The sequence below is a fragment of the Harpia harpyja genome, chromosome Z (genome assembly GCF_026419915.1).
Source record: "Harpia harpyja isolate bHarHar1 chromosome Z, bHarHar1 primary haplotype, whole genome shotgun sequence".
NCBI lineage: Eukaryota > Metazoa > Chordata > Aves > Accipitriformes > Accipitridae > Harpia > Harpia harpyja.
The window spans coordinates 103646210-103668317 of NC_068969.1; the positions used below are offsets into that span (position 1 = coordinate 103646210).

At 42.4% G+C, this 22108-nt stretch overlaps 2 protein-coding genes across 7 annotated transcripts in view; one reads left to right on the forward strand and one right to left on the reverse strand.

The window, feature by feature from the left end:
- Window positions 1–69: 69 nt before the first annotated feature.
- SKP2 (S-phase kinase associated protein 2) lies at window positions 70–13218 on the reverse strand. 6 transcript variants are annotated; one of them, XM_052777909.1, is made up of 10 exons: window positions 13115–13218; window positions 12052–12314; window positions 9735–9846; window positions 9308–9451; window positions 8601–8735; window positions 7172–7270; window positions 5529–5656; window positions 3843–3894; window positions 3024–3131; window positions 70–1854 (listed from the first exon to the last, which is right to left on the reverse strand). In XM_052777909.1, exons 1-10 carry the CDS (start codon window positions 13120–13122, stop codon window positions 1641–1643), a joined length of 1263 nt encoding a protein of 420 aa, XP_052633869.1. In that variant the 5' UTR covers window positions 13123–13218; the 3' UTR covers window positions 70–1640. The 6 variants fall into 6 exon arrangements, with proteins under 6 accessions (XP_052633869.1, XP_052633873.1, XP_052633872.1 ...); XM_052777913.1 differs by lacking the exon at window positions 13115–13218 and adding an exon at window positions 11904–11943 and having other exon boundaries at window positions 12052–12101; XM_052777912.1 differs by lacking the exon at window positions 13115–13218 and adding an exon at window positions 11904–11946 and having other exon boundaries at window positions 12052–12101.
- A 149-nt stretch (window positions 13219–13367) lies between these two features.
- Window positions 13368–22108, forward strand: part of LMBRD2 (LMBR1 domain containing 2) — a 37507-nt gene continuing 28766 nt past the window's right edge. The window contains exons 1-3 of the mRNA XM_052776317.1: window positions 13368–13591; window positions 20885–21114; window positions 21580–21659. Of these exons, the coding sequence (XP_052632277.1) occupies window positions 20941–21114; window positions 21580–21659 (254 nt within the window). The 5' untranslated portion in view covers window positions 13368–13591; window positions 20885–20940. The remainder of the gene's footprint in view (window positions 13592–20884; window positions 21115–21579; window positions 21660–22108) is intronic.

Here is a 22108-nt window from a genome sequence, read left to right on the forward strand (position 1 = left end):
ACAAGCCCATTAGTGACTCAAGTGTTACTTACGCTTGGTTAAATGTAATAAAAGACAACATACAACAGATTAACAAGACAATGCTGTATTTATTATACTATAGAAACTCAAGTTAAATATCAAATTGTAGTACTCCTACAATCTTTCCACAGTATTTAATCTGTTCTGTACTACCAGGTACTTATTCCTGAACTCTTCTCCAGATTGAGACGGAAAACATGGTACCTATACAACAGCCCCACAGCAATGCTGTAGGCTAACCTCAAACATCCATGAGTAACCACCTGCTTGCTTACTGCATTCATGGGAACAGCAGCAGCATATTCATGCCCTACACAGGGTGCAAGTTCTACCCCTAGGACTTCTCAACTAACTTATACCTGCTGCAGCTTTCCAGGCTTATGCATGAGGACCCTGATGATAAAGCTAGATCAAAGTTTTACTTAAAGTCACTACTTGTCCCTATCCTTAGTTTGGTTTTGGATTTTTTTGACAGTTACTCAGCTTTTCATATATCTTTAAAAAAACCAACACTAGACAGTAGTGGTTAGTGTTACAGGTACAAGAAGTGAAATGATGCTACAAACATAAGCTGTTATAAAGGAGAAACTGATGTATTTTAACTGCACCAAAGCATCTCATCTATCGGCACTTTTATGCTGCAGTCCCAGGTTTTGGTTTTGGTCTGAGATCTAGAACCATTTGCACCCTCCTCCTGTAAGATTTCTGCCAATTTATCAGTTGCAGTTGAAATATCTTCTTCTTTAAAGGAAGTAAGAGAACATTTTAAAGAAGTTTTATCTGAGATGAAGCTCACAGAAGCTACATTAAGGTTCTGTGATACTTGGAAAATTTCACACCACAACATGAAGCAATGATAACCAGCATCTACTTTTACAGATTCTGAATGGGCTTTTCAGACTATATTTTGCTAACAATGAAGAATGCTAAAACCAAGATGCTACCTTTGTGGCCTACTAAAGAGCAACTTCACTGTAGCTGCTTTATACTGCTTCTTAAACAGTACTGAGCTGTCCTTTAGCTGCTTTTGTGTAGACATCTCTTCCCCTATCCACTGTTTTCAGGTTTGGTGAATTCAGACTCGTTTCTCTGTCGCTCTCACAAACAATGGGTAGCTTCTCATCTTACTATACATCTTGTTTGATTAAGGATTTGAATAGGTTTAATTTGCAAACTCAGACGAAGACAATTCCTTAACAAGCCTTATCAAGATACCTAGCACCTCTACAAGCCGTTTCAGGAGTTGTAGAGCTGGAAGAGCTAACCAAAAGCACTTTTATAACACCTTAGAGCAACAAAAGCTCCATCAGAACCTACAACAGGTGCTAGAGGCTGATACTGTTTAATTACAATGACAGTATTTTTAACAAAAACCTCCTCTGGGGAAAAAAAAAAAAAAAAAGACTTAAAAATTCTACAATTGCTCACAGGTCATGAGATTTCTAAAAGCTTTAAGTGAAAAACTGTAAAAATATTTATGAAACTACATTAAGGCGTAAGACCAAGTTAGAATGCTTTTTACAATAACAGTACTATGATTAAAGGTGCTCCAGCACTCTGCTGCTTAAGGAGCTTCACTACACACAGTGTGTCCGTCGCATCCAGTGCATTGTAAATGATCATAAGCCATTAGGATTGCTCAGTGTCAATCTGCATTTGATGCCCCAAATCTCATGGTTCTTTTTACTGCCAACAGTTGGCCTTGCGATACTTGTGAAGTGTGAACAATTGATTTTCATGTTAGGAAGTGTTTCCCTGAGGAGCTGTAGGGAACGATGAGTCACTATTCCAAATACCTGAAGAGTCTTTAATGTTGGAATTTCGCCAAGTTCTCTAGAAAGAGAAAAATAAGAAATTAATCATGAACCTGAAAGCTTTTCTTTGCAGTCAGTATAACTGCATTTCTACTAATTTTTTTAGAAGTGACTACTTAAGCTAAATTCCACTTCCTACTTTTTAAAAGCACATATTTAATCAAAATGAGTTCTCTGTACTGGTAATTCAGGAAACTGAATAAATTGCTTCTTGCTATTCTCTCACACACAGAGTGAAAACAAACTGGTTCCTCCCCTTTCATTTCCCTGGACTTAAGTATTTAGAACAAGTGGAAGGAATTGCCCCAGATGAAGTTTCAGGATGTGGCTCAGAGGACACAAGCCCCTAGGTACTATCAGTCTCCAATGTGTTATGACATTTTGGTGAGTAGCCAGCCCTGGCTTCTTGATTGCTTCACTTTTGCCCAGTCATGATATGAACTGTCTATCCATAAGCAAGTATTAGACAAAATCCAAAGGCAGAGACATACAAGCTATCATCATGACAGCACACACTGCTACAAAAAAGGTTCTTCAGATTCCCATTTTGATAGTCCTATTCCTCTCACAACCTTTTTCTTATTGTTGATCGTTTCCTTAGGACTGACATCCTTCCTGAGGGGATTAAGATGGATAGCTGCTATACTAATAAAAGGCAGAAAACCCCCACTTACAAGTAACTCTAAGCTGTGTTTCAGTGGCAACCAATAACTGATACACATGCACACAAAAGCAAAGGAATATAAACAGATTAGCTAGTCAGCAAGTACTGTCAACTGTTAACTTTTCCAAAGGACTATACCTTCCTTGCTGCATAACTGAAAGCCTAATATTGACACCAATACTTGTCACTGGCAGGACTGGAACCTCCAGCTGTACCTCACAGTAATGAGTATGAGTAGTACAATGCCATTAAGGGACAACACTATGCATGCAGTGTGCAGCAAGTTCCCTGAGTGCAGACTGACATCTTGGAAAGATTATCTCAGATACCTTTGGTTCCAGTCTGGATTCTCAAAGGTACATGCTCTAGCAGTCAGGTTATTTTATCTCAGTTCTTTATTCCTAATTCCTTATATCACTACATTTTCAAAACAGTACTTGCAATACTAAACCTAAAATAAAGCAAGTTAAATTAACTTATTCTCTGTACAAATATCAAACCAAAGCCATTTAGAGATTACTTACACTAAGGCAGCAGGTGATATCTGATAACATCGGCTAAGACACAGATGTTGCAGAAAGATGAGTCGATGAAAATACTGGAAGCACTCAGGCTTTAACATCACACTGTCACTGTACATGACAGCACATGAAATAGAGGTTTAAGGATAAAGCAGCAGTAAATTTAGTATTTCCAAAATTCAGGCTGAGAAATTTAATGAGTATCAACTTTTTCTGTCACTGAAGTATTTTTTTTCTCAGTATGGAAGTAACCCATTTTTAGTGTGTTTGTGTTGTAAGGGAGGGATTTTGATTTTCACTGAAGAACAAGTGAAGCAGAAGCTTCTCTGCAGGCAGATATTCCACAGCAGAACTCATGCCATGAAAAGGCATTTACTTTACACATCGAGATTTCAAAATATTTTAATTGACTAGGTCAAAGCCAAAATACACTTTTTTTTTTTTTTTACAGTTCTATGGCCAAGTAACAAATTTTTATCAGAGCTGAACTAAACCCTCTCTAGGATGCTATGCTCATAAACTGTATGCATCTAAATGCCTCCTTCCACTCCGCATATTGACTACGATCACTTGTTAGTTAACAAATCCTGTACATCTGTAATATTTATGCTGAGGTGACAAAGAAATCTTCAAGTTAGTTACCTGCTCCGGATTAGGTCATGCTAGATAGCAAATCTTATGTAGGTTTAGCATAGAAAGTATTTTCTGGTTGTGCAATCCTACACAATCATGCATTATTGCTGTATAATTATTGCACTGCAATAGAATTGGCAATCCCCTGAACCATAAAGATTTAAGGGCTAGCTGCACAGGTCTTCTTACCTCAGATCTAAATGGACGAGAAAAGGACATCTTTCCACCAGTGTTTTAATGTCTGAAAAGAGGTCACACAGAGTCAGTCCATCTTTCAGTAACAAACGTGCTTTATACAGCCTACTCACTTCCGTACATGTTCATTTGTATCTTCTCTACTGGAACCCCACAACTGAAACACAACTTTTTGTTAAAAAGATACACACTTGAGACTTACAGCATATAGTTTGTCTATCAAGATACCTTACAGGGACTTTTTTTAATCCTCAGCAAAACAGATTCATTTAGCCCAAAGAAGTGTCCCTAAAAGTCAATTGTGCCAGCAACTTCGCAAGTGAATAATTCAAATGATATTGCTGTAGGAATCTACTGAGGCACAGTAATAGTGAGATGCCTGAAATTCTGACATGTAGTGAAAAAAAAAAAAAGTTTTCCACACATCAAATACCCTTTCAGAGCATCAAGTTCTTTAGGCTTCTCCATTTTTACCCACAGAAAGTTCCTTCCTCATGACAAAGGTATGATTCTCCTGAATTAGACTGTAAATTCTTGAGATGCTCTTTTCATTGTCTGCAAATAGCATAGAATCACCTGTGGCTCAGATATCACCTAAAAGGCCACTATTATTAGCAAGGTGCTAATCAACATGCAAGAGGATTTTGTTATTTCAGAATTCACATGCAAAAACTAAAGAAAACAATTCCTAGATTATGATGATTAGTGAACTACTCAAATCTTATGCCTTATAAATTGCACGGAAACAGAGAAAAATTACTCATAGGAAGTGTTTTGCAAGCAGAAGAGCTCCGCACATTGTCTCTAATGGTCAGATCAACAGAAGGTTCAAATTCCTGATTTGAAGGAGATTATGTAGCATGTTTGTTTATGGGTTTTGGGCTGAGATAAAAAGATGACTAGTATATTTCCCCACAAGGGAATGCATGCTGAGGTCTATGTGACATCTAAACAGAAAAAAAAAAGAGGTCACAGCCTGTGTGTCACCTACCGGCTTGTCATCATCACATTTGCTCACTGAGAAAATTAATTTCTCTTTACCACCAAAGCTGTTTCACCCTTTCTCTATGCTCTTGTCCATTTTTTTGTGCCCTCTCTCCAAATCTAGATTTCTCTGCATTTTCTGTTAGCCTGCAACTTTACTGTAGTTTTCCTCCTAGAACTATTAGCAAGTAAATAGTTAATGTTGATTACTGAGATTATTTCCCTTCCAAATTAACTGGTATCTATAGGACATCAAGTCAGGCTGAAACTCAAGTAGTCTCTATGACTGTTCTCTTTTGGAAGATGCCTTTAGCAGCAACAATAACAGAAGCTTAAGAAGGGTCCAAGAACAGTACCTGGAAGGCTAATTCACAGTTCACGGTGGAATTATGGGATCCAGTGTATCCTGCTTCCAGGACTTACTTCAGAAGTAAGGGCTGTACCTTTCAACTGGAGATGAAATAAGCTTTCACCTGACTGTTTTTAAAATCAGAAGACAAATCATCTCAGCCCTCATGACTGAGCCAGAGACACGAGTAAGATTCTCTGACAGCAAGAACATCAAGCTATACAGAGCACAAAATCAGTGTTAGTGCATGATTTTTCTATACACGCAGCAGATGCCAACCAGAAGAAAATATAAAGCCTGTTGCTTTATCCCATAGCGGGATAAAGATTTGCATTGCTGCTATTTACCTGGTATTTGTAGATTCTGTCTGTATCCACTTAAATTTAAATGGGTTACTTTTGAAGTAATATGATTGACTGCTGCTTTGACATGGGTGGCGGTGAAGTCACACCAGGACAAGTTCAGCTCCTCCAGCCTACACACAAATAAACAAAGAGTTGTTTGGAAGAATGACTGAAACAGTCTGAGTTCTGATATTATCTATTACAGTTGATACTTTTAAGACAAAAACTTGTAACACACCTACTTCCTGTATTCATGACTACAAATTTCGCTATGACAATAATTAAGCACCAGAGCAGATCGTCCAGCAAGGCTGTGGAATCTGTCTTTGAAAGTTTTCAAGATGCAACCAGAGAAAGTCCTCATCAACCTGGCCAGTGCTGACTTTAGACCCTGCTCTGGGCAAGGGGTTGAAGTGACTTCCCAAGGCCACTTCCAATTGGAACGATTCAATTGGAATCAACTTAGGAAGTGAAATGGTTCTCTCTGGGGACTGCCGCAGGGAGACACTGTCTTTTCATCTTGCTTCTGGGTTTGTGACCTGAATCTGTTACTACTGAACAGATGTTCACATTGAGAGAAAAAAAGGCTATCCATTATTAGCATTGGTCAGATGATGAATTAATCCCAATTAGTAAAAAATACTTCATAGTTTTATGTAAGCATTGGCCACACTGTGACCTTAACTCTGTTCACATGCTTGATTACCTATAGCCTCTCACCATTCGGGGCTGGGACAAAGCGTTTAGTTTTGTGTGCAGGTGTTGTAGATGTAACCAGAGGACAAAGACACAGTGAACAACACAACGACAGCATTTAGCTGGCAATCTCTATGTAAAAGAAAAAAACAGTTAAATTGCCACTAGCATTCCTAGGATCAGGTTTGCCATCTGCTATTCACTGTGCAGACTGCCATTCTCTAAAGAGCTCATGATCCAAGTAATCAAAGCAAGCAATAGAAAGCATTATCTACCCATGAGAGGCAGAGAAAGATTAAGGCTGTCTGTCCAGAACTTGCAGTTTGATTAAAAGCATGCTTTTGCAGAAGCAAAGATTAAGCAGATTGCCCAGCATCTCACAGGAAGTCAGCAGAAAGATCAGGATATAAATCCCAGATTGACTGGGGCTCAGTTGAGTGACTTCCTGCCAGCAGATGGTTTAATCACTGGAGCTGTCAATCTGAACACAGTGCTTCATAAAGTAGGTGGTTACTGAAGGATTATTCTATCATGGATGGAAAGGCACATTCATGCTGTACTCTGATTGCAAAGGGAGCTCTGGGACTCCACTTTTCAGTTTCAAAACACACACTTCCACTGCTTTCATTAAGAAAATCAAATTTACGTGATAATCAAAGAAATATAAATGGGGTTTACCTACCAACAAGACTTCCTTTAAGGATAATTAAGGAAATTCATGAAAAACTACTGAAGTACATCTTTGCTATCAAAGAAGAAAATACAGTGATGGAAAGAAACTGACTATTAAGCTAATAATCAACCGTTAGGCATTTAGGAACAGAAACAGGCTCATAAAAAAAGGTATTAGGACACAAGTACAATTGGGATGCCTACGGAAAAAAATAAAAAGGATCCTTTTTCTCAGGAATAGCAGTAAGCAGGAAGAGCAAAAACTATTTTTGTCTTACGTAGAACAGCTGTTCAACATCAGCTTCAAGGCTGCTGCAGAAAACCCTGAGCACCCACAGAGATTTAGTCGCATCAAACTGGGATTCTTAGCAATGCTCCTGTAGAGAAGAAAAAAGAAAAGTCTGATAAAATTTAAATGTTGGAACATTGCTTGTGTTGCTAGGGTGTGTGATTGTACTATTCATTAAACATGCAGCACTGCATCTTTAGTAAACTGACCAACCTAGGAGTCACTAAGGATCTCAATTCTGTACTTGCTGCATCAAGGCACAACTTCCAAAGGGTTACTTGCCTATTTACCTGACCTTCCTGACAAGTCTGCATATGTATGAACTGCTAAGTTTAAAAGGAAACATTTTCTTTTCACCCTCTCCTGTTGTATGCCGTTAAACACACACCATGGCTTATTACAGATGACTATACCTCTACAAACGACAAAGCAATCATCCCATTTCTGAAGTCACCCCTCTGCAAGATGGAAGTTATTCCAGAACAAAACACATGTCCAAATAGCATCCCCCTGAATGCATCTGTTTGCAAGACTAGAGCAGACATGCAGTTCGCAAAACCTGGAACAACCCTTACACCCAGTATCTACATTTGTACACGAGGCAGTAAAATTCCATCACTGGTGCCTAATTAGTACCCAATTTTCAGATACTTTTTATCTCGTATCAAAAGCTAAACTATATTGGTTTATTCATGCTCTGTTTTTTTTTTTTTTTTCTTCCCTCAGGTGTGAGGAAGGCATCAGAAAGCTCAAAAGTAGAAAGCAGGACACCTGGAGTCTCTGCCATCTGACCTGTTATTAGTCCCTGGCACCTCCACATCACCTGATGTGATTGAAGAGGAGATGGAATGCACACCCATTAGTGTCTTTCCAGTTTAACCAAACACCAGTTCACTTGTTTGACAGAATCCATAGTTCTCCAGACACTTACGAGTGAAGTTCAACAAAGAAGTGAGAAATAGTGCAGAAGCACAATGAGCATCTGGCAGGAGAGCTGTTGAGACCCCATAAAATAGAAAAGAACCTGTATGCCAAACACAAAGTTATCTTGGGAGCACAGAAAGGGGAAAATAAAAGTAGCTTTGCTGTACGGCTTGGCTGCAGGAACAGACAATGGACACAAACTCTAGAGAGATGAGCAGTTTCTCCAGGCTCACCCTACTCTGGAGAATGAAAAAAAAGCCACCAACAAACACTCTTCCAGAGGGGTGTTTCCTCCTCACCTCAACTCCCAGAGGATAAAGAGGAAACAGGCAGCTCATCTAGCCTGCCAGCTAGCTCTGTTATGTGCCTAAAACTGGTCATTTCAAAAGACTCCCACAAAGAACAACTCCCAGCTGCATCCTTTTGCTAGCCTACGCAAAATGATAGCACCAAACAGGAGGTATTTACTGAATATTCCCAAATGTGTCACTCACTTGGTGATGTCATCAGAAAGCACTAGTCCCTCCAAGCTGAGGTTCTGCAGCCTTTCACACCGACAAAGAATACTCTGGAGATCTGCAGCAGACACCGTGCAGTTTGATAAATCCATATGTTGAACTCTGAGAGGTCTAAAAAAGGAGAAAGGCAGGTTACTAAAATTGCATTGAAACCTGCTCCACAAAATGCCCATACCATAAATATACCCCATACACTGAAACCGTGAAAAGCTTGCAGAAAATAATTATACTGTTGTATTCAGCTGCACACTGGACATTCTACTAAGCTTACTGGGCCTACTGCTAAGCTACCAGCCAAAACTGCAGAACTCTTATCTTCAAGGCATTTACAGGATTCATCATAACACCTGAAAGTCTATCCTGCTGGAGTTAAATAATTTTTTTGAGCTTCCCATATTAAAAATGCTGGAGATGATGACAATTCTTGGTTCTACAGATATAAATTGCAATCAATGATGGTGCTTGATACTTCCAAGAATCCTATTAACTTAGTTTAAGTAACTGACAGGTGAATGCAGATCCTCTTATTTCAACACATGCCTAACCATTGATCAGCTCTTCCACACTCCAGAGACAGTACAAATGCTACTACCAGTGGAGACCTTAAAACAAAAAATACACAGAGAAACTGTGAATATTTGAGACATTGTTTCAGGATCCAGAACATGCAGAAAAAACCTTACTTGCTTGTTTTAAACAACGGATTCCCAATACAAGATCTTGGGCAGCGGAATACAGTAACACCTGCAGGCAGCAACTGTCCAATCACTCCTGGCAGCAGACTTCTACCAGTCAGATCGAGACTCTGCCAGAGAGATTCATCAAACCTAAGGCACAGAATTTTACTTGTTAGTGAGTTAGAAAGGGTCAGAACTATGAGTACAACCACAGAAAGTTTTAAGTGTCATGAAAGACTGAGAGGAGGCAAAGCTATTTAGTAGAATTTACTAAAGTTAAAATATGTGAACCGTCTTTTGGTTATACATACATATAACCCACATACAGCATAAATTGAATTATACATGAATAAACAAGATAAGAACCAGATCATTTAACAGTCTATGGAAGCAAAGGTTTTCTTAGTACTAAATGATGAGAAGTAATACTTACGAAAGACAATGCCATCTCTTGCAAACCAGGGAAACTTTTAGCAAGTCATTTAGGGGCAAATATGCAAAGATTGCCAAAAGCAATTCATCTGGAAGTGTATCCCAAAAAACACCTTTAGGGAAAGAGCAAACGTGTTCTAGTTAAAGCTGGTTCATTTTTGCCTGCTGATCAGATGCCTTGTTTGGCTCGGTTGTTAAAAGCACCTCTACAGTCTCGCTCTAGGCTATACAGACATCAGCCCACTACTCATCCCCCTTTCAGCTCTTCCTTGTAGGAAGACATTATTACCATATTTACCTAAGTATGACTGGCAAATCCAAAACTTTCTGTAACATTGTCCTGGTTTCAGCTGGCACAGAGTTAACTGTCTTCCTAGTAGCTGGTATAGTGCTATGTTTTGACTTCAGCGTGAGAAGAATGATGGTAACACACTGATGTTTTCAGTCGTTGCTAAGTAATATTTAGACTAAAGTCAAGGATTTTTCAGCTTCTCACGCCCAGCCAGTGAGAAGGCTGGAGGGGCACAAGAAGTTGGGACAGGGCACAGCCAGGACACCTGACCCAAACTGGCCAAAGGGATATTCCATACCATGTAACATCATGTCCAGTATATAAACTGGGGGGAGTGGGGCTGGGGGGAATCACCACTTGGGGACTAACTGGGCATCAGTCAGCAAGTGGTAAGCAATTGCATTGTGCATCACTTGTATATTCCAATCCTTTTATTATCATTATTATCATTTTATTAGTGTTATCATTATCATTGTTAGTTTCTTCTTTTCTGTTCTATTAAACTGTTCTTATTTCAACCCACGAGTTTTACTTTTTTTTCTGATTCTCTCCCCCATCCCACTGGGTGGGGGGAGTGAGTGAGCAGCTGCGTGGTGCTTAGTTGCTGGCTGGGGTTAAACCACAACAAACTTGAACTTAGTATACATGCTAAAGCTATGGAAAAACAATTTCCCTGAAAAAATTTACAATAATCTTTATTCACATGCTCATTTTGGAAACAAGAGCATCTCAGTTACTTCCTTTGTATTCTGAAGCTTGTACGGTCCTTTCCCTCCCACCCCCCAGCTGAAACATCCATCCTTCCTGTGCATGTTAGGCTCCCAGAAGGGAGTCCAAGGTGAGCTATGCTTTTGCATGGCGCATGGAGAAAACCTGGTACTGCAAACTGCTCCTTAAAACATGCATGCTAACTACCACCCCCCAAGAACTGTCTGAAAGGATGTGGTGTGATCTCAACTTCTCACAAGCAGATACAGGGCTCCAGAAGGTGTTGCCATTCACATGGGAGATTTCGGGGTGGTGGTGCTCAACAGCTGCCTATAACCCAGTACTCTGTCTTATTTAAAAGCAGGGTTGTCTGAGGCCATTCCCACCTTTCATATGACAGCCTAGTAACCGGAGAGAGCCAGTTCTTTATTTTGCATTCTGTAGTCGCTGCACACTGAAAATACATATTGATACCAGGCAAAGGAACCCAGCACCCTGTAACCCCTTCTTCAAGTGCCCCAGGTCTTCAGGTTACAGCCCTGCTCTTTCCCTGCCAGTCCCTTTCTAGCCCAGGAGCCTGATGCCCTTTGCTGCACCTTCCCTGTAGCTCTCTGGCAAGCTCCCTTGCATTGCTGGCAGCTCAGCTCCAACAAGAGCAGAGATGCTGCCCCTCCGGCATACCTCAGCCAGCACTGCGAGAGATGTGGATCTAGATCCCTTTGGTCTCGAGGACCAAGTATCTTGATGCTTAGATGCTTAAGTGGGAGAAAAAAAAAAAAAAAAAAAAAAATCAAGAAAAAAAAAAAAAATCAAGCCCCCCTGGGTTTCAAAATTATATTGGGGACAGCAGCGCCAATAGTCCATATTCATCTCGCAGCCACAGCTGTATTTTGTGAGAAGCCTGGCCCCGCTTGGTATGTGGTGAAACACCTCCTGGAACGGGTCCATCAGGCAGAGCAACAGATGCAGCTCAGGGCCCAGCTGGGCCAAGGTGCCACCTGAGTCCCAAGCAGCAAGAGCAGACAGACACAGGGACATGCAGCACAAACCCCCAGCACACAGATGGGGGCTGGCGGGGCTAGGCAGGAGCCAACCGTGGCTTACGTGGGCCACAGTTCTGGAGCCAGACACACCACCTCTGCTTAAAGGCTTACATAAAACAGGACTTACCAGCCCAAGCCTGAAAGCCACTAGATCTAGAAGTGATACTCTGCTGGAAAAGAGCAAAAAAGGCAAAGAATACAGTACTAAAGACTTGTGATGCCCACTCTCCATCTCTACTGAAGGGTGAACGAAACCTGGACCAGGGTAACGGTACCTGACTCTGCCTCTTGAAGCAGCCGAGACCGGCGCACAATGACAAAGTCCTTTTCCTTCTCCTTCACCTTCGGCCGTTTCTGAGGAGGACAAGGCGACGACACCAGCAGGTCCTGGGGCGTGTTTTCATTGCCCAGCTTGTCCTTCTTAAGGACTGACACTCCCACGCTCGAGAGAAACTCCGAGGTCTTGCTGGAGTCCCAGTCCCAGGTGAAGCTGGTGGAAACGTTGCTGCTGGAGGACGGGATCTCCCGGAGGTGTTTTCTGCGAACCCGACAAAACCCACAGGCTCTGAAGGTACCACCAGACTGGCACCCACCACAACGCGGGGCTCCTCGCATGGAAGCACCTCGCAGTCACGCGTAATCCGCATCCCCACGCAGGGCCTGTAACTGGAATTAAAACCGCGGGCGCTGGAAGCACGCGCGCTCCGCCGGGCAGACTCACGCCCACAACCCTGCGGGGATTAAGCGCGCCCCGTTCCCGGGTGGAGGGGACCGGGACACCGGCGAACGAAGCCGGTCGAGGAGGCGTGCCGCGGGCGGCCTGCCCCAGCGCCGGGGATCCCAGCGCGGCCGCGGAAGGGGCCGGCGGCCGGCACCCGGCCGGCAGGGACCGGGCGGGACGGCGGGAAGGCCGCGGGGGGGGGGGGGCGGGGGGGATGCGGCACGGCGGGAGCCGCTCGCACCGGAGGGGCGCGGGGCGGCGCGGCGGGAGGGAGGCAGCAGCGCGCTTCCGCGCGTGGGACCGCCCCGCCCGCCGGCCCTGCGCGGGCACCTCGTGGACCCACCCGCGCACACCCACCCCCCACCCGGAACAGCCGGGGGACCTCCAGAACCCATGCCTGCTCCCCCGGGACCCGTGCACGCTCCTGACTCCCCGGCGTTCCCACGCACACCCCTCCACCCCCGGGCGTGGGGGGACGACAGGCGGGACAGCCGCGGCCGCCCCCGCGCGAGGGCTCACGCACAGCCCGGGCACCAAGCGCGCCCTCTCCCACCCCACCCCACCCGCGGGGACGGCGTTTTAGGCGGCCAGCGCTTTCCCCCGCCCCCTCCCCGTACCTGTGCATGGCGGCGGGTGCATCGGTGGGAGCCCCACGCACCGCCGGGCCGCCGCGCGCTCCCCGCTTTCCGCCACTGCGCCGTCCCGCTGCGCGCGCGCGCGCGCGGGCATCCCCGCGCCGGCCGGAAGCCGGTGGGCGCCCGCTGCAAAGCCTGTCGGGAATTGTAGTTCGCCGCCCTCATTTCCCCCGCCAGCCGCCGCCCGCGCGCGGAGGGGCCGTACCCACAGTACCTTGCGCCCGCCTGCGGGGCGGGGGCGATGACGACGTCGGCGCCGCCGCTGGGGACGGAGGGCGGTTGGCGAGGGGCAAATGTCGGCGGCGGCGGCCCCCGTCGCCCTGACGCGGAAGGAGCCGGGCGCGGCCGCCGCTCTCTGGCTGGCGATCTGAACCCTCGCGTGGAGGCCGGCGGCAGCGAGGATGGAGGGCGGCGGTGCCCCGCGAGGGACCGGCTGCTGAGCGGGGGGCTCTGGCTGTGGTGAGGGAGGGGCACGGCCCAGGGCACCGGCAGGCGGCGGCGCGGGCCCCGGGGCGGGCGAGAGAGAAGGAGGGAGAGGAGGTCGGCGGGGCGCCGCGCCCGCCGGGGGTACCGCGGCGCCGACTCACGGGGGGGTGGGGGCGGCGGCGGCCTGCGCGGGGCCGGGCCGGGCCGGGCCGGGCGCGGCGCCGTCGGGAGGGGCGGGTGCAGCCGTGTCCCGCTCGCCCCCCCCCCCCCCCCCCCGCATCCCCGGGGCGCGCCGAGGGGGGTCCGTGACCCGGATGGGAAGCGGGGAGACCCCCCCCGGCGCGCCCCGGGCTCATTTTGAGTGGTAAGTGGAGGGGAGGGCTGGGCGGGGGGCAGTGTCTGGGAGGGGCGAGGGGGGCGGGAGGAATCGGCGTGTTCCGTTTATCTGCTGTTGGCCCCTAATTTTTTCCTTCCTGCAGGGACCCCGGGCACGTACCTTTAAGGCACGCATGTTGATGTTTGTTTAAGCGACTGTGCGCATCGGTTCCGTGCGCCTTGCAGACCGACGGACGTACAGTCATCAGCTTTAACGGCTTTAATGTGCAGGGACAGTGTCTGGTTTGGAAGACCAGAATGGCGCTGACAGCGACATTTTACCGTGAAAGGTTTTCCTGTGTTTTGGAAACGCCTTCACTGCGAAGGCCTGAGATTGAGGGACTGCCAATGTATTCTGGTTCTGTCCCTAACCGCGCTAGTTTAAACTCTGCAATCTTTTCACTCCGTGCTTGAGAGTTATGCCAGGCTTTCTTTCAGCAATGCAGCTCTTCATGCTTTTTCTCCAAACGACTTGTTTTGAAATTGGTGGGGATGGAAAACTAATTGTGAACACACCTACAGTTCCGCTCTTAGTCAGCCACTTGCTTGTAAATACTGTCCTTTGTTTACTGCATAACAATGGAGAGACGTGCCTATAAAATTGAAGATGGTAATGGAACACGTGGCAAATCGTACACAGCTGCTAAGTCAGATATAGACAGTGATGTGTCTCAAGCTAGCATTCATGTAATCTTAAAAAAGAATTTGTGTTAACCATTTCCAGTTTTAACTGAAGTCATGGAGCAGTTGTTTAAAGGTTCTTTAAGTGGATAATCAAATGAGAGAGAGGTGGGTTTTTAGTTTAAAAAAAATAAGCTGATTATATTTAACCTGTTCTGCAGCCTCTTTTCTTTGTCAATCTTTTCACTTTTCTCTATTAATGTGTGGGAAATTGAAAGAAGAATTTGCTGAAAGGGATAAAATCCAATTATTTTTTAAAAAGCTCTGAATTACCAAATAGCCTTAAGTTTGCCTTAATGCAATGTTAGGGTTGTAATCATGTGATTGACTGCCTTACTGACACCTGTTTTGTGTGAGTGCATTAGTCCGGCAGCCCAGGTAGCAATTTCTATTCTTTTTTTAGATTCTTGTTGCAAGTGTGCAGCTTTCATATCGGATTCTATTTTAGTTCCTCCAGGCACGTTGTTTTCTTCAATATGTTATTTCCAGAGCACTCCCCTAAACCTTATGAAAGCATCAACCTCTGTGGTACTTCATATCCTTTATTAGAGGACAAGACAGCGCCATGTAAAGCAAATAAATTTCCCGTGGTTTCGTACTGATGGTTCCTGCTTGCTTTTGAACACAAAAATCTCCATGTTCCTTGGTCAAGCATTTGTCTTTTATTTAGTGCTTCTGTGGAGAACGTAGTCTCCCACCAAATCAAAGAATACTGCTATTTTGGGTGGAGTCAGTGCAGCATTTTATTATTTTTTTCTTGTCATTAGCAGATACAAAACTTGTTTCCCTAAATATTGATACACGATCAATTAAATATTTAGTCAATTTAAAATCTTTTCTTCATTGCAAGATAGTTGAAATTACAGGTACTAATGAAATATTAACCAGTACATAGACTGACTAGTGTTTCTTTGGAGAACAAAGCTACGCAAATTACATTTTCTTGATTAATCTCAGAGGTTATTTCTCCCAAATAGTACAATTGGATAACTTTTCTGGTCGGTTTTCTCGGGCAGTTCATAGCTATTTTCTTTCTTTAGATAGTTTTCTCACTGTGCTGAGATAAAGCAGCTCTTCGTCTGTCTCTCGTCTGCTTATAAATACTTACTATTTTCCTGAGCTGCAAGGGTCAATGTGTGATAAGGAAGTAAAAAAACCACCCACGCACCCCCCAAACCCAAAACCAAACAAATAAGAAACCCCAACAACACGTTAAACAGACCTGGATATGAAAATGGCTGAAGGGTTTATTTTTATTGTTGCTTGGCCTCTTGTTCTTCTCTAAGATTTCTAAAATGTGAAGTTATCCCATTTTGTTGTTTGAAGGTGGAAGTGTCAAGGGCTTATCATATGGGGCGGTTCTGTCAGTTCGGAAGGTTTAATCATGTCTGTAAAGTGAAGTCGTACTTTAGGATTCTTAACAGCATAGTTTTGCAGAGTAGGGCAGGCTTCAGAAACCTGTCACAGGTGTTGTGGCATACCGTTTTTCTTCTGCCAAGTGGAATGTGGTGGAAGAAACTCGAGAGGAACTAGCAGATTATTCTCTGACAGAAAGGCAAAAGGTCATTACTGAACTGGCAGTTGATATTTTGCTGGAGACGGCATCTTTCAGTTTATAACTTGCCACTGAGTTGTGAATGCAGCTTGAGGTGGGAGATGCTGTCGCACAGATGTTCCTTTTGGTATGCTATGGCTCTTGCTCAGTTTTGTCTGTTACTGTCTTTGATATCTCTTTCATAGCTTGGTAACTTCCTTGGGGACAATTTTTTTTCAGATGTAATTATGGTGTTCAAAATACAGAGTAAGGCAAGGAAATACCTAGATGCTTTGTTATTCAAGTGTTTTAACTGAAATACCCAAGATTTCTAGAAGTGTAACTTTTCCAAATCTGTTTGATGATCTTTACCTGAGCGTACTTCAACAAAAAAAAAAAAAAGGCTGTAGTATTCTAGAAATGGCTGAGGTACCAAAGATACAAAACCCAGAAGCATGGTGGCTGTCTTTATTACTAATTTTTGAAGGACAGGGAGAACTACAGATTGGCAGACTAGTCTGCTTCCTTTTGAATTCATGAAAAAAAATTTGGAACAAAAGATATTTGTAAGCATCTAGAATACAATAGCTGAGTAAAAGACAGCATCAGTTTGTCAAGGACAAATTGTTTAAGTAATCTAACTTACTTCTCTGATAGGCCTACTATATATGAGAGGATCAGTTGATGTCTTATATTTGGTCTTTAATAGGACTTCTGTTTTCTGTTTCTCAGGATGTTTTTGCTGGGGAAGAACAGTTGGGAACAGCTACTGCTGTGATTGAGGAGGCCAGTCCCTTGTCAACTACTCTTCGTGATTTTCACAGAGTTTCCGTAATGAAATAATGTGATTATTAAAACTTAAGAAGGCATAAAGCTAGGAGGGATTGCAGATCTTTTTGGGTGTGGTAGTGGAAATCAAAATGCTTTGAAGATTCAGAAACCTGTGGGATGGGAAAGGGTACAAATGAGTAGAGTTTTGTGCCTGCGCTTAAGCAGGAGCAATCAACTGCATAAATACAGGATAGAGGACAGTGTTGTGTTTCTTAGAAGGAAAGAATTTGGAGTGCATATTAAGCTGAATATGTGAAGGGGACAACATACAGGTTATACTTCTATTTATACATTTCAGTAAGGCATGTGAAGCAATGTTTACTCTCAGTTCAGGCCTTCTCAGGCATTGGCTGGGATACTGCATGGGTTCCAGCTCATTGTAGAAGGAAGTGGGTAAGCTGGGGAGAGTGTCAAGGGCAGCAGTGAGAATCTGCAGAAAGTGTGATATTAGACTGACTGGGAAGGATTGAAGCACCAATTACATTAGTCTGCAAAATGAACAATCTGCTGGTAAAATGCTTTCCTGCAAAGTTTGAAAAGAATAGAACTGTGATACAGTCTGATCTGGGATTTCTAATTAAAGGGGTATTGGAGTTGACTTTAGTGAGACCAATGTCCTTTCTTCACAGTTATGCTTTACTCTTTTTAGCCCTTTTTTAAGAATATAATATTGGAATGTCTTTGTTGTTGAATTTGGTGCTATATAAAAGCTCTAAGGAAGTGTGGTTTTTTCATTCTCTGCTGTTTCATTTCATAACTTGAGTATTTCTGTACCAGGCAGAGTAGTTAGTTCATTTGTAATGTAGATGGTCATGAGGTTAGTCTTGAGGTTGGGAACGTAATTTAATACTGTCGATAGTAGGAAGTCTCCAAGGGAATTAAGTGTGAACTGAACCCTTCATGGTGCTTGCAAAGAGTTATTAGCTGGGTTTTGACTCTAGAGGGTTTCATGTCAGAATTTTGAAATGTATCTCCTATATGGGGGTAACCACACTCTTCCATTCACAAAATTAAAAACTTACTGATTTTATCTATGTCTGAAACAAAGCAAGAAAATCCTAAGCCTACACAAGAGCATGTTCTTGTCTTTTATTGGTTAAATTGCACTTCCAGTGCCAGTATTTCAGCTTTTGATCTTATTTGTATTAATAATCCATAGCTGCCTTACTCTCCAGAAACAGAGTATGCCAATAGATGCTCTTCCCTTCAGAGTGAGGAATTTTGTTACTTTTTGTCCATGCTTAATAGGAGCATCTTCTAAGCAGTTTAAGGTTGTGCAGTATGAGAGATCTCTTCTGAAGTAGTTAATTGATCTCAGGAGAACATCCTTCAGGGGTTTAGGAATTTCAGCTAGCTTATACTAGGGAGCCATGTGCTAATAGTGAGAAGCCTGTCTAAATAAAATGAAGAAAACAGAATTATGGGTAAGGAACTTACCTTTCTTTGAACTAACAGCCAGGTTGAGAGGCAAATGCTGCTTGCCACAGGAACGCATGGCTTTATAGCCTGCAGTAATGTTTTTTAAGGTCTGATTCTAGTAGCATAGGTTGCAAATATGGCTGTCCTGTTAGGCAGGATTTGGTTCACAGCGAGAGCTCCTTTCAAGCATTGCATTTCTCACCTTGTTGATTTTTTTCCATTTAAGCTATTTGTGTGGAGAGCTAGTTTTAAGTGGTTTCTATCTAAAAAATTTGAGCTGTAATTTTGAAAATGTGTATACATTATTTCAAAACAACTCTTACTTGTCATCAGTTGCAGTCTGGTAAAAATTAGGCCTTTTATTTCGTATTTTGAGATTAAAATAGGAACCAGGCGGAGAACAGAAACGTGTAGTTTACTTAGATGACTGCAAACTTGTCTTTGCCTTTGAAAGTGACTTAAGTTGTGGTAGGACTCAATTCCTTCGCTATTTTAGCATATTCAGTACATTTTTGTAATCTTTTTAGAAGTTCCCTCATGGTAGTAACAGTGTGCAGCATCTTGCACAAAAACTTTTCACCTTCTGTTTTGATAGCAGCTTTTTGGGTGTAACTGTAGTAAAAAATTTTATAGGTGTGACTAATGGAGGGTATGCTGTACAATTTTTTTTGTTTACATAGCAGAAGGTATGGCTATAAGGGACACGCAAAGCTACTTATGTCGGATAGCACTGCTTTAATGAAGTCGATACCTAGTATTTCTTTTCCATTCATTTCTATCATATCCATTCTACTATACTATAAATACAAAAGACACTGTTTTCTGAGAAAACAAGAACGGTACAATAGAATAGACAAGGACTTGCTTAGAGTAAGTGATTGAGGAATAGGTTAGATATCCTGGATTCATGATTTACAGATGATCTAGCCAAAATGTAGTAGAGACAGATAGTAAGGGGATGCTTTGACCTAACAGAAATGCTAATAATTTGATAAACACAGTAGATGAAAAGCAGAAGATAAAAAGGAAGTGTGTGCATCTTTGATAAGAAGCAGGAAAGTAACTTGAGCTGTTTTTAGAATATGGGATGCTCTGTGTATAACAGCCAATATGGAGTAAACAGACTACTCTTACTAAATGTGAAAGTAGCAAAATGGGGGGAGACAAATCTTCAGGGAAGAATCACAGAATAATTGTCCTGTGTGTCCTCAAGGAAGTACTGGCACCACAAACTTTGGAATTTTTTAGTGGAAATAAGACAGTTTTCACTGCTTCATGCCCTCATCCATAACATATCTGCTTAAGCAGTATACTGAGGGATTAGTAAAAGAAATGGTTCAGTTTAACAAATTCTGAAGGGATTTAAAAGTAAATCGAGGGAAATTTTAGTAGCATTTCTTCTATTTAGTAGCTTCTTTTAGTAGCATTTAGTAGCATTTCATTCTCTAAAGTTCCAGTAAAAAGTGAAAGCACTGAAAATAGAACGGTGGGGAAGCCATAGCAAAAACTATTACAGTTAAATCAAACCAGCTAAAATGGTAATCTTAATGGAGAAGCAAGTCAGCCTGACCAGTGTAATAAACTTTTTTTTTTTTTAAAATGTGTGAAGTGCCTGTGGTAAAATGATGCTTATTAAAAAGGTTAGAAGCGGTTTAACTAACGATGTAACAAGTCAGTGAAATTTTCTCTAATAGATTTGTGCAGCTCACTTGCCCTTTGCATAATAGCATGCCTGTGTGAAGATGTATGCACCTTCTAGGCACTGCAGCAGTCCTGACTATAACAGAGTAACTAAACCCAGAAGAATGAGCAAAGCAAAAATATATCGTAGCAAGACTAATAATGAATGAATCGAGACCTTTGTTTTTCTGAAGAAGAACAGAAGAGGAGTAGGAAAGTGAATTAGCTAGCATGTTGCCTCTTCATACATGAAATTTCAAAGCTAAGAGCTACATCGCAAGTAGACTAACATATACTTTGCTGTATTTTTATGCTCTGTTAACTCTTAGTACAGAGTTTAAGTGCATAGTTGAGGAACAGTCCATTAAAAAAGTTGCTCATTAGCTTTCCAGAAACATTTAATTTAAACATTTAACCCTTTGTCCAAATCAGTTGATTTCTTCTAAAAGGAAAAAAAAAGAGCAGAATAGATTTTCTTTTGAAATTTGTACTGGACTTAAAAGTTAGGCTTATAGTCTTACTCAAGGACAAAGATTTGACTTCTGGATCTCTTGTATATCAAGAAGATGAAGAGGAGTTGGCCTAATATGTTGCTAGACATGACAAAATTGGGTTGACATGATATTTTGATTTCTACAGAGGACTTTAGAGCACCATGCTGAAAATCTTGTTCTTCATCTGATCAGAGTTCTTCTCCTGTGAAATAAGAAAAGTCTATTAATATGTTTAAAAATGTCTGTTAACTCTTTTCTGCGTAAATATCTTCCACAGATTTTAATGTAACTAAATGCCTTTTTGTCTTACAGTTCGGATCTGCTTTCTTAAGTGAGCTGTGCTGTGTGGCTGGAGTGAACATTCAAGAATGAGTGGTGCAGCGTTGGGCCTTGAGATAGTATTTGTCTTTTTTCTGGCCTTATTCCTACTTCATCGGTATGGAGACTTCAAGAAACAGCACAGGCTTGTGATCATAGCAACATTATTGGCTTGGTATCTCTGCTTTCTTATTGTATTTATACTGCCTCTGGATGTCAGTACGGTAAGAAATCTGCGAGATTTCTCTAAGCAGAAAGCTTAGTTGCATAATATGTGTATAGTTTTTTTTTAAAATCATAATTTCAAAGACAATATCTTAAACAGCAAATAAATTTTCTAAATAATATCTTATTAAACTAAGCACTTGTTACCTCTTTGCATGACAATGTGTTTACAATTAATTTTGCTTTTTGTTGATTTATCTCATCAGATAAATCTATTTAAAATGTTTTAAAATTTCATCACTTGTTTATAACAATTTTTTTAATCTGTTTAGGCAATGTAAAAACACTTCCAGTTTTTTACTTACTTGTCCTGCAGTTTGCATATTGTTTTGAGGGTTTATTAATATATTTGCTCCCAAATGTAAATCTGGAGTACAGGAAATGTCTTTAAAAATGGGACTTCCTATTTTTAAATAAATGTTATACCTTTTTTGGTCACTGACATAAAATTAATTGTCTTTTAGACTATTTATAATCGGTGCAAACTTGCTGCTAACTCCAGCCCTGCAGAAAGTAATGGCTCTTATGTTACTCTTGCTCCAAGGTAAGAGCTGTATGTTTTCTTTATTAGACTGTTTAATGTAAAGAAGTATTTTATGATTTTTTTAAATGATAGGAGTGTACTGTGTTTTTAATTCTAATAAACAAGTGTTGTCTGTGCAATACAACATTTGAAGATTGTAAGCATACAGGAAGGTGAGGGAAGAGGTGGGGAAAAGTGCATCTGCATCTATTGGTAGTATAGAATCATAGAATGGTTTGGGTTGGAAGGGACCTTAAAGATCATCTAGTTCCACTCCCCTGCCATGGGCAGGGACACCTTCCACTAGACCAGGTTGCTCAAAGCCCCATCCAACCTGGCCTTGAACACTTCCAGGGATGGGGCATCCACAGCTTTGCTGGTGTCGTGGTTTAGACCCAGCCAGCAACTAGGCACCAAGCAGCTGCTCGCGCACTCCCCCACCTTGCAGTGGGATGCAGAGGAGAGCTGGA

What these genes read in the sequence shown, in the direction of transcription:
- SKP2 (XM_052777908.1), bottom strand. Translation starts at nt 12,391, where the DNA reads ATGCGAGGAGCCCCGCGTTGTGGTGGGTGCCAGTCTGGTGGTACCTTC. An exon ending in GCTTCAAGAGGCAGAGTCAG is followed by an intron (nt 9,847 to 12,051) that starts GTACCGTTACCC and finishes CTTTCCCTAAAG; the next exon opens with GTGTTTTTTGGGATACACTT. An exon ending in CTCGTCCATTTAGATCTGAG is followed by an intron (nt 3,132 to 3,842) that starts GTAAGAAGACCT and finishes TGTCATGTACAG; the next exon opens with TGACAGTGTGATGTTAAAGC.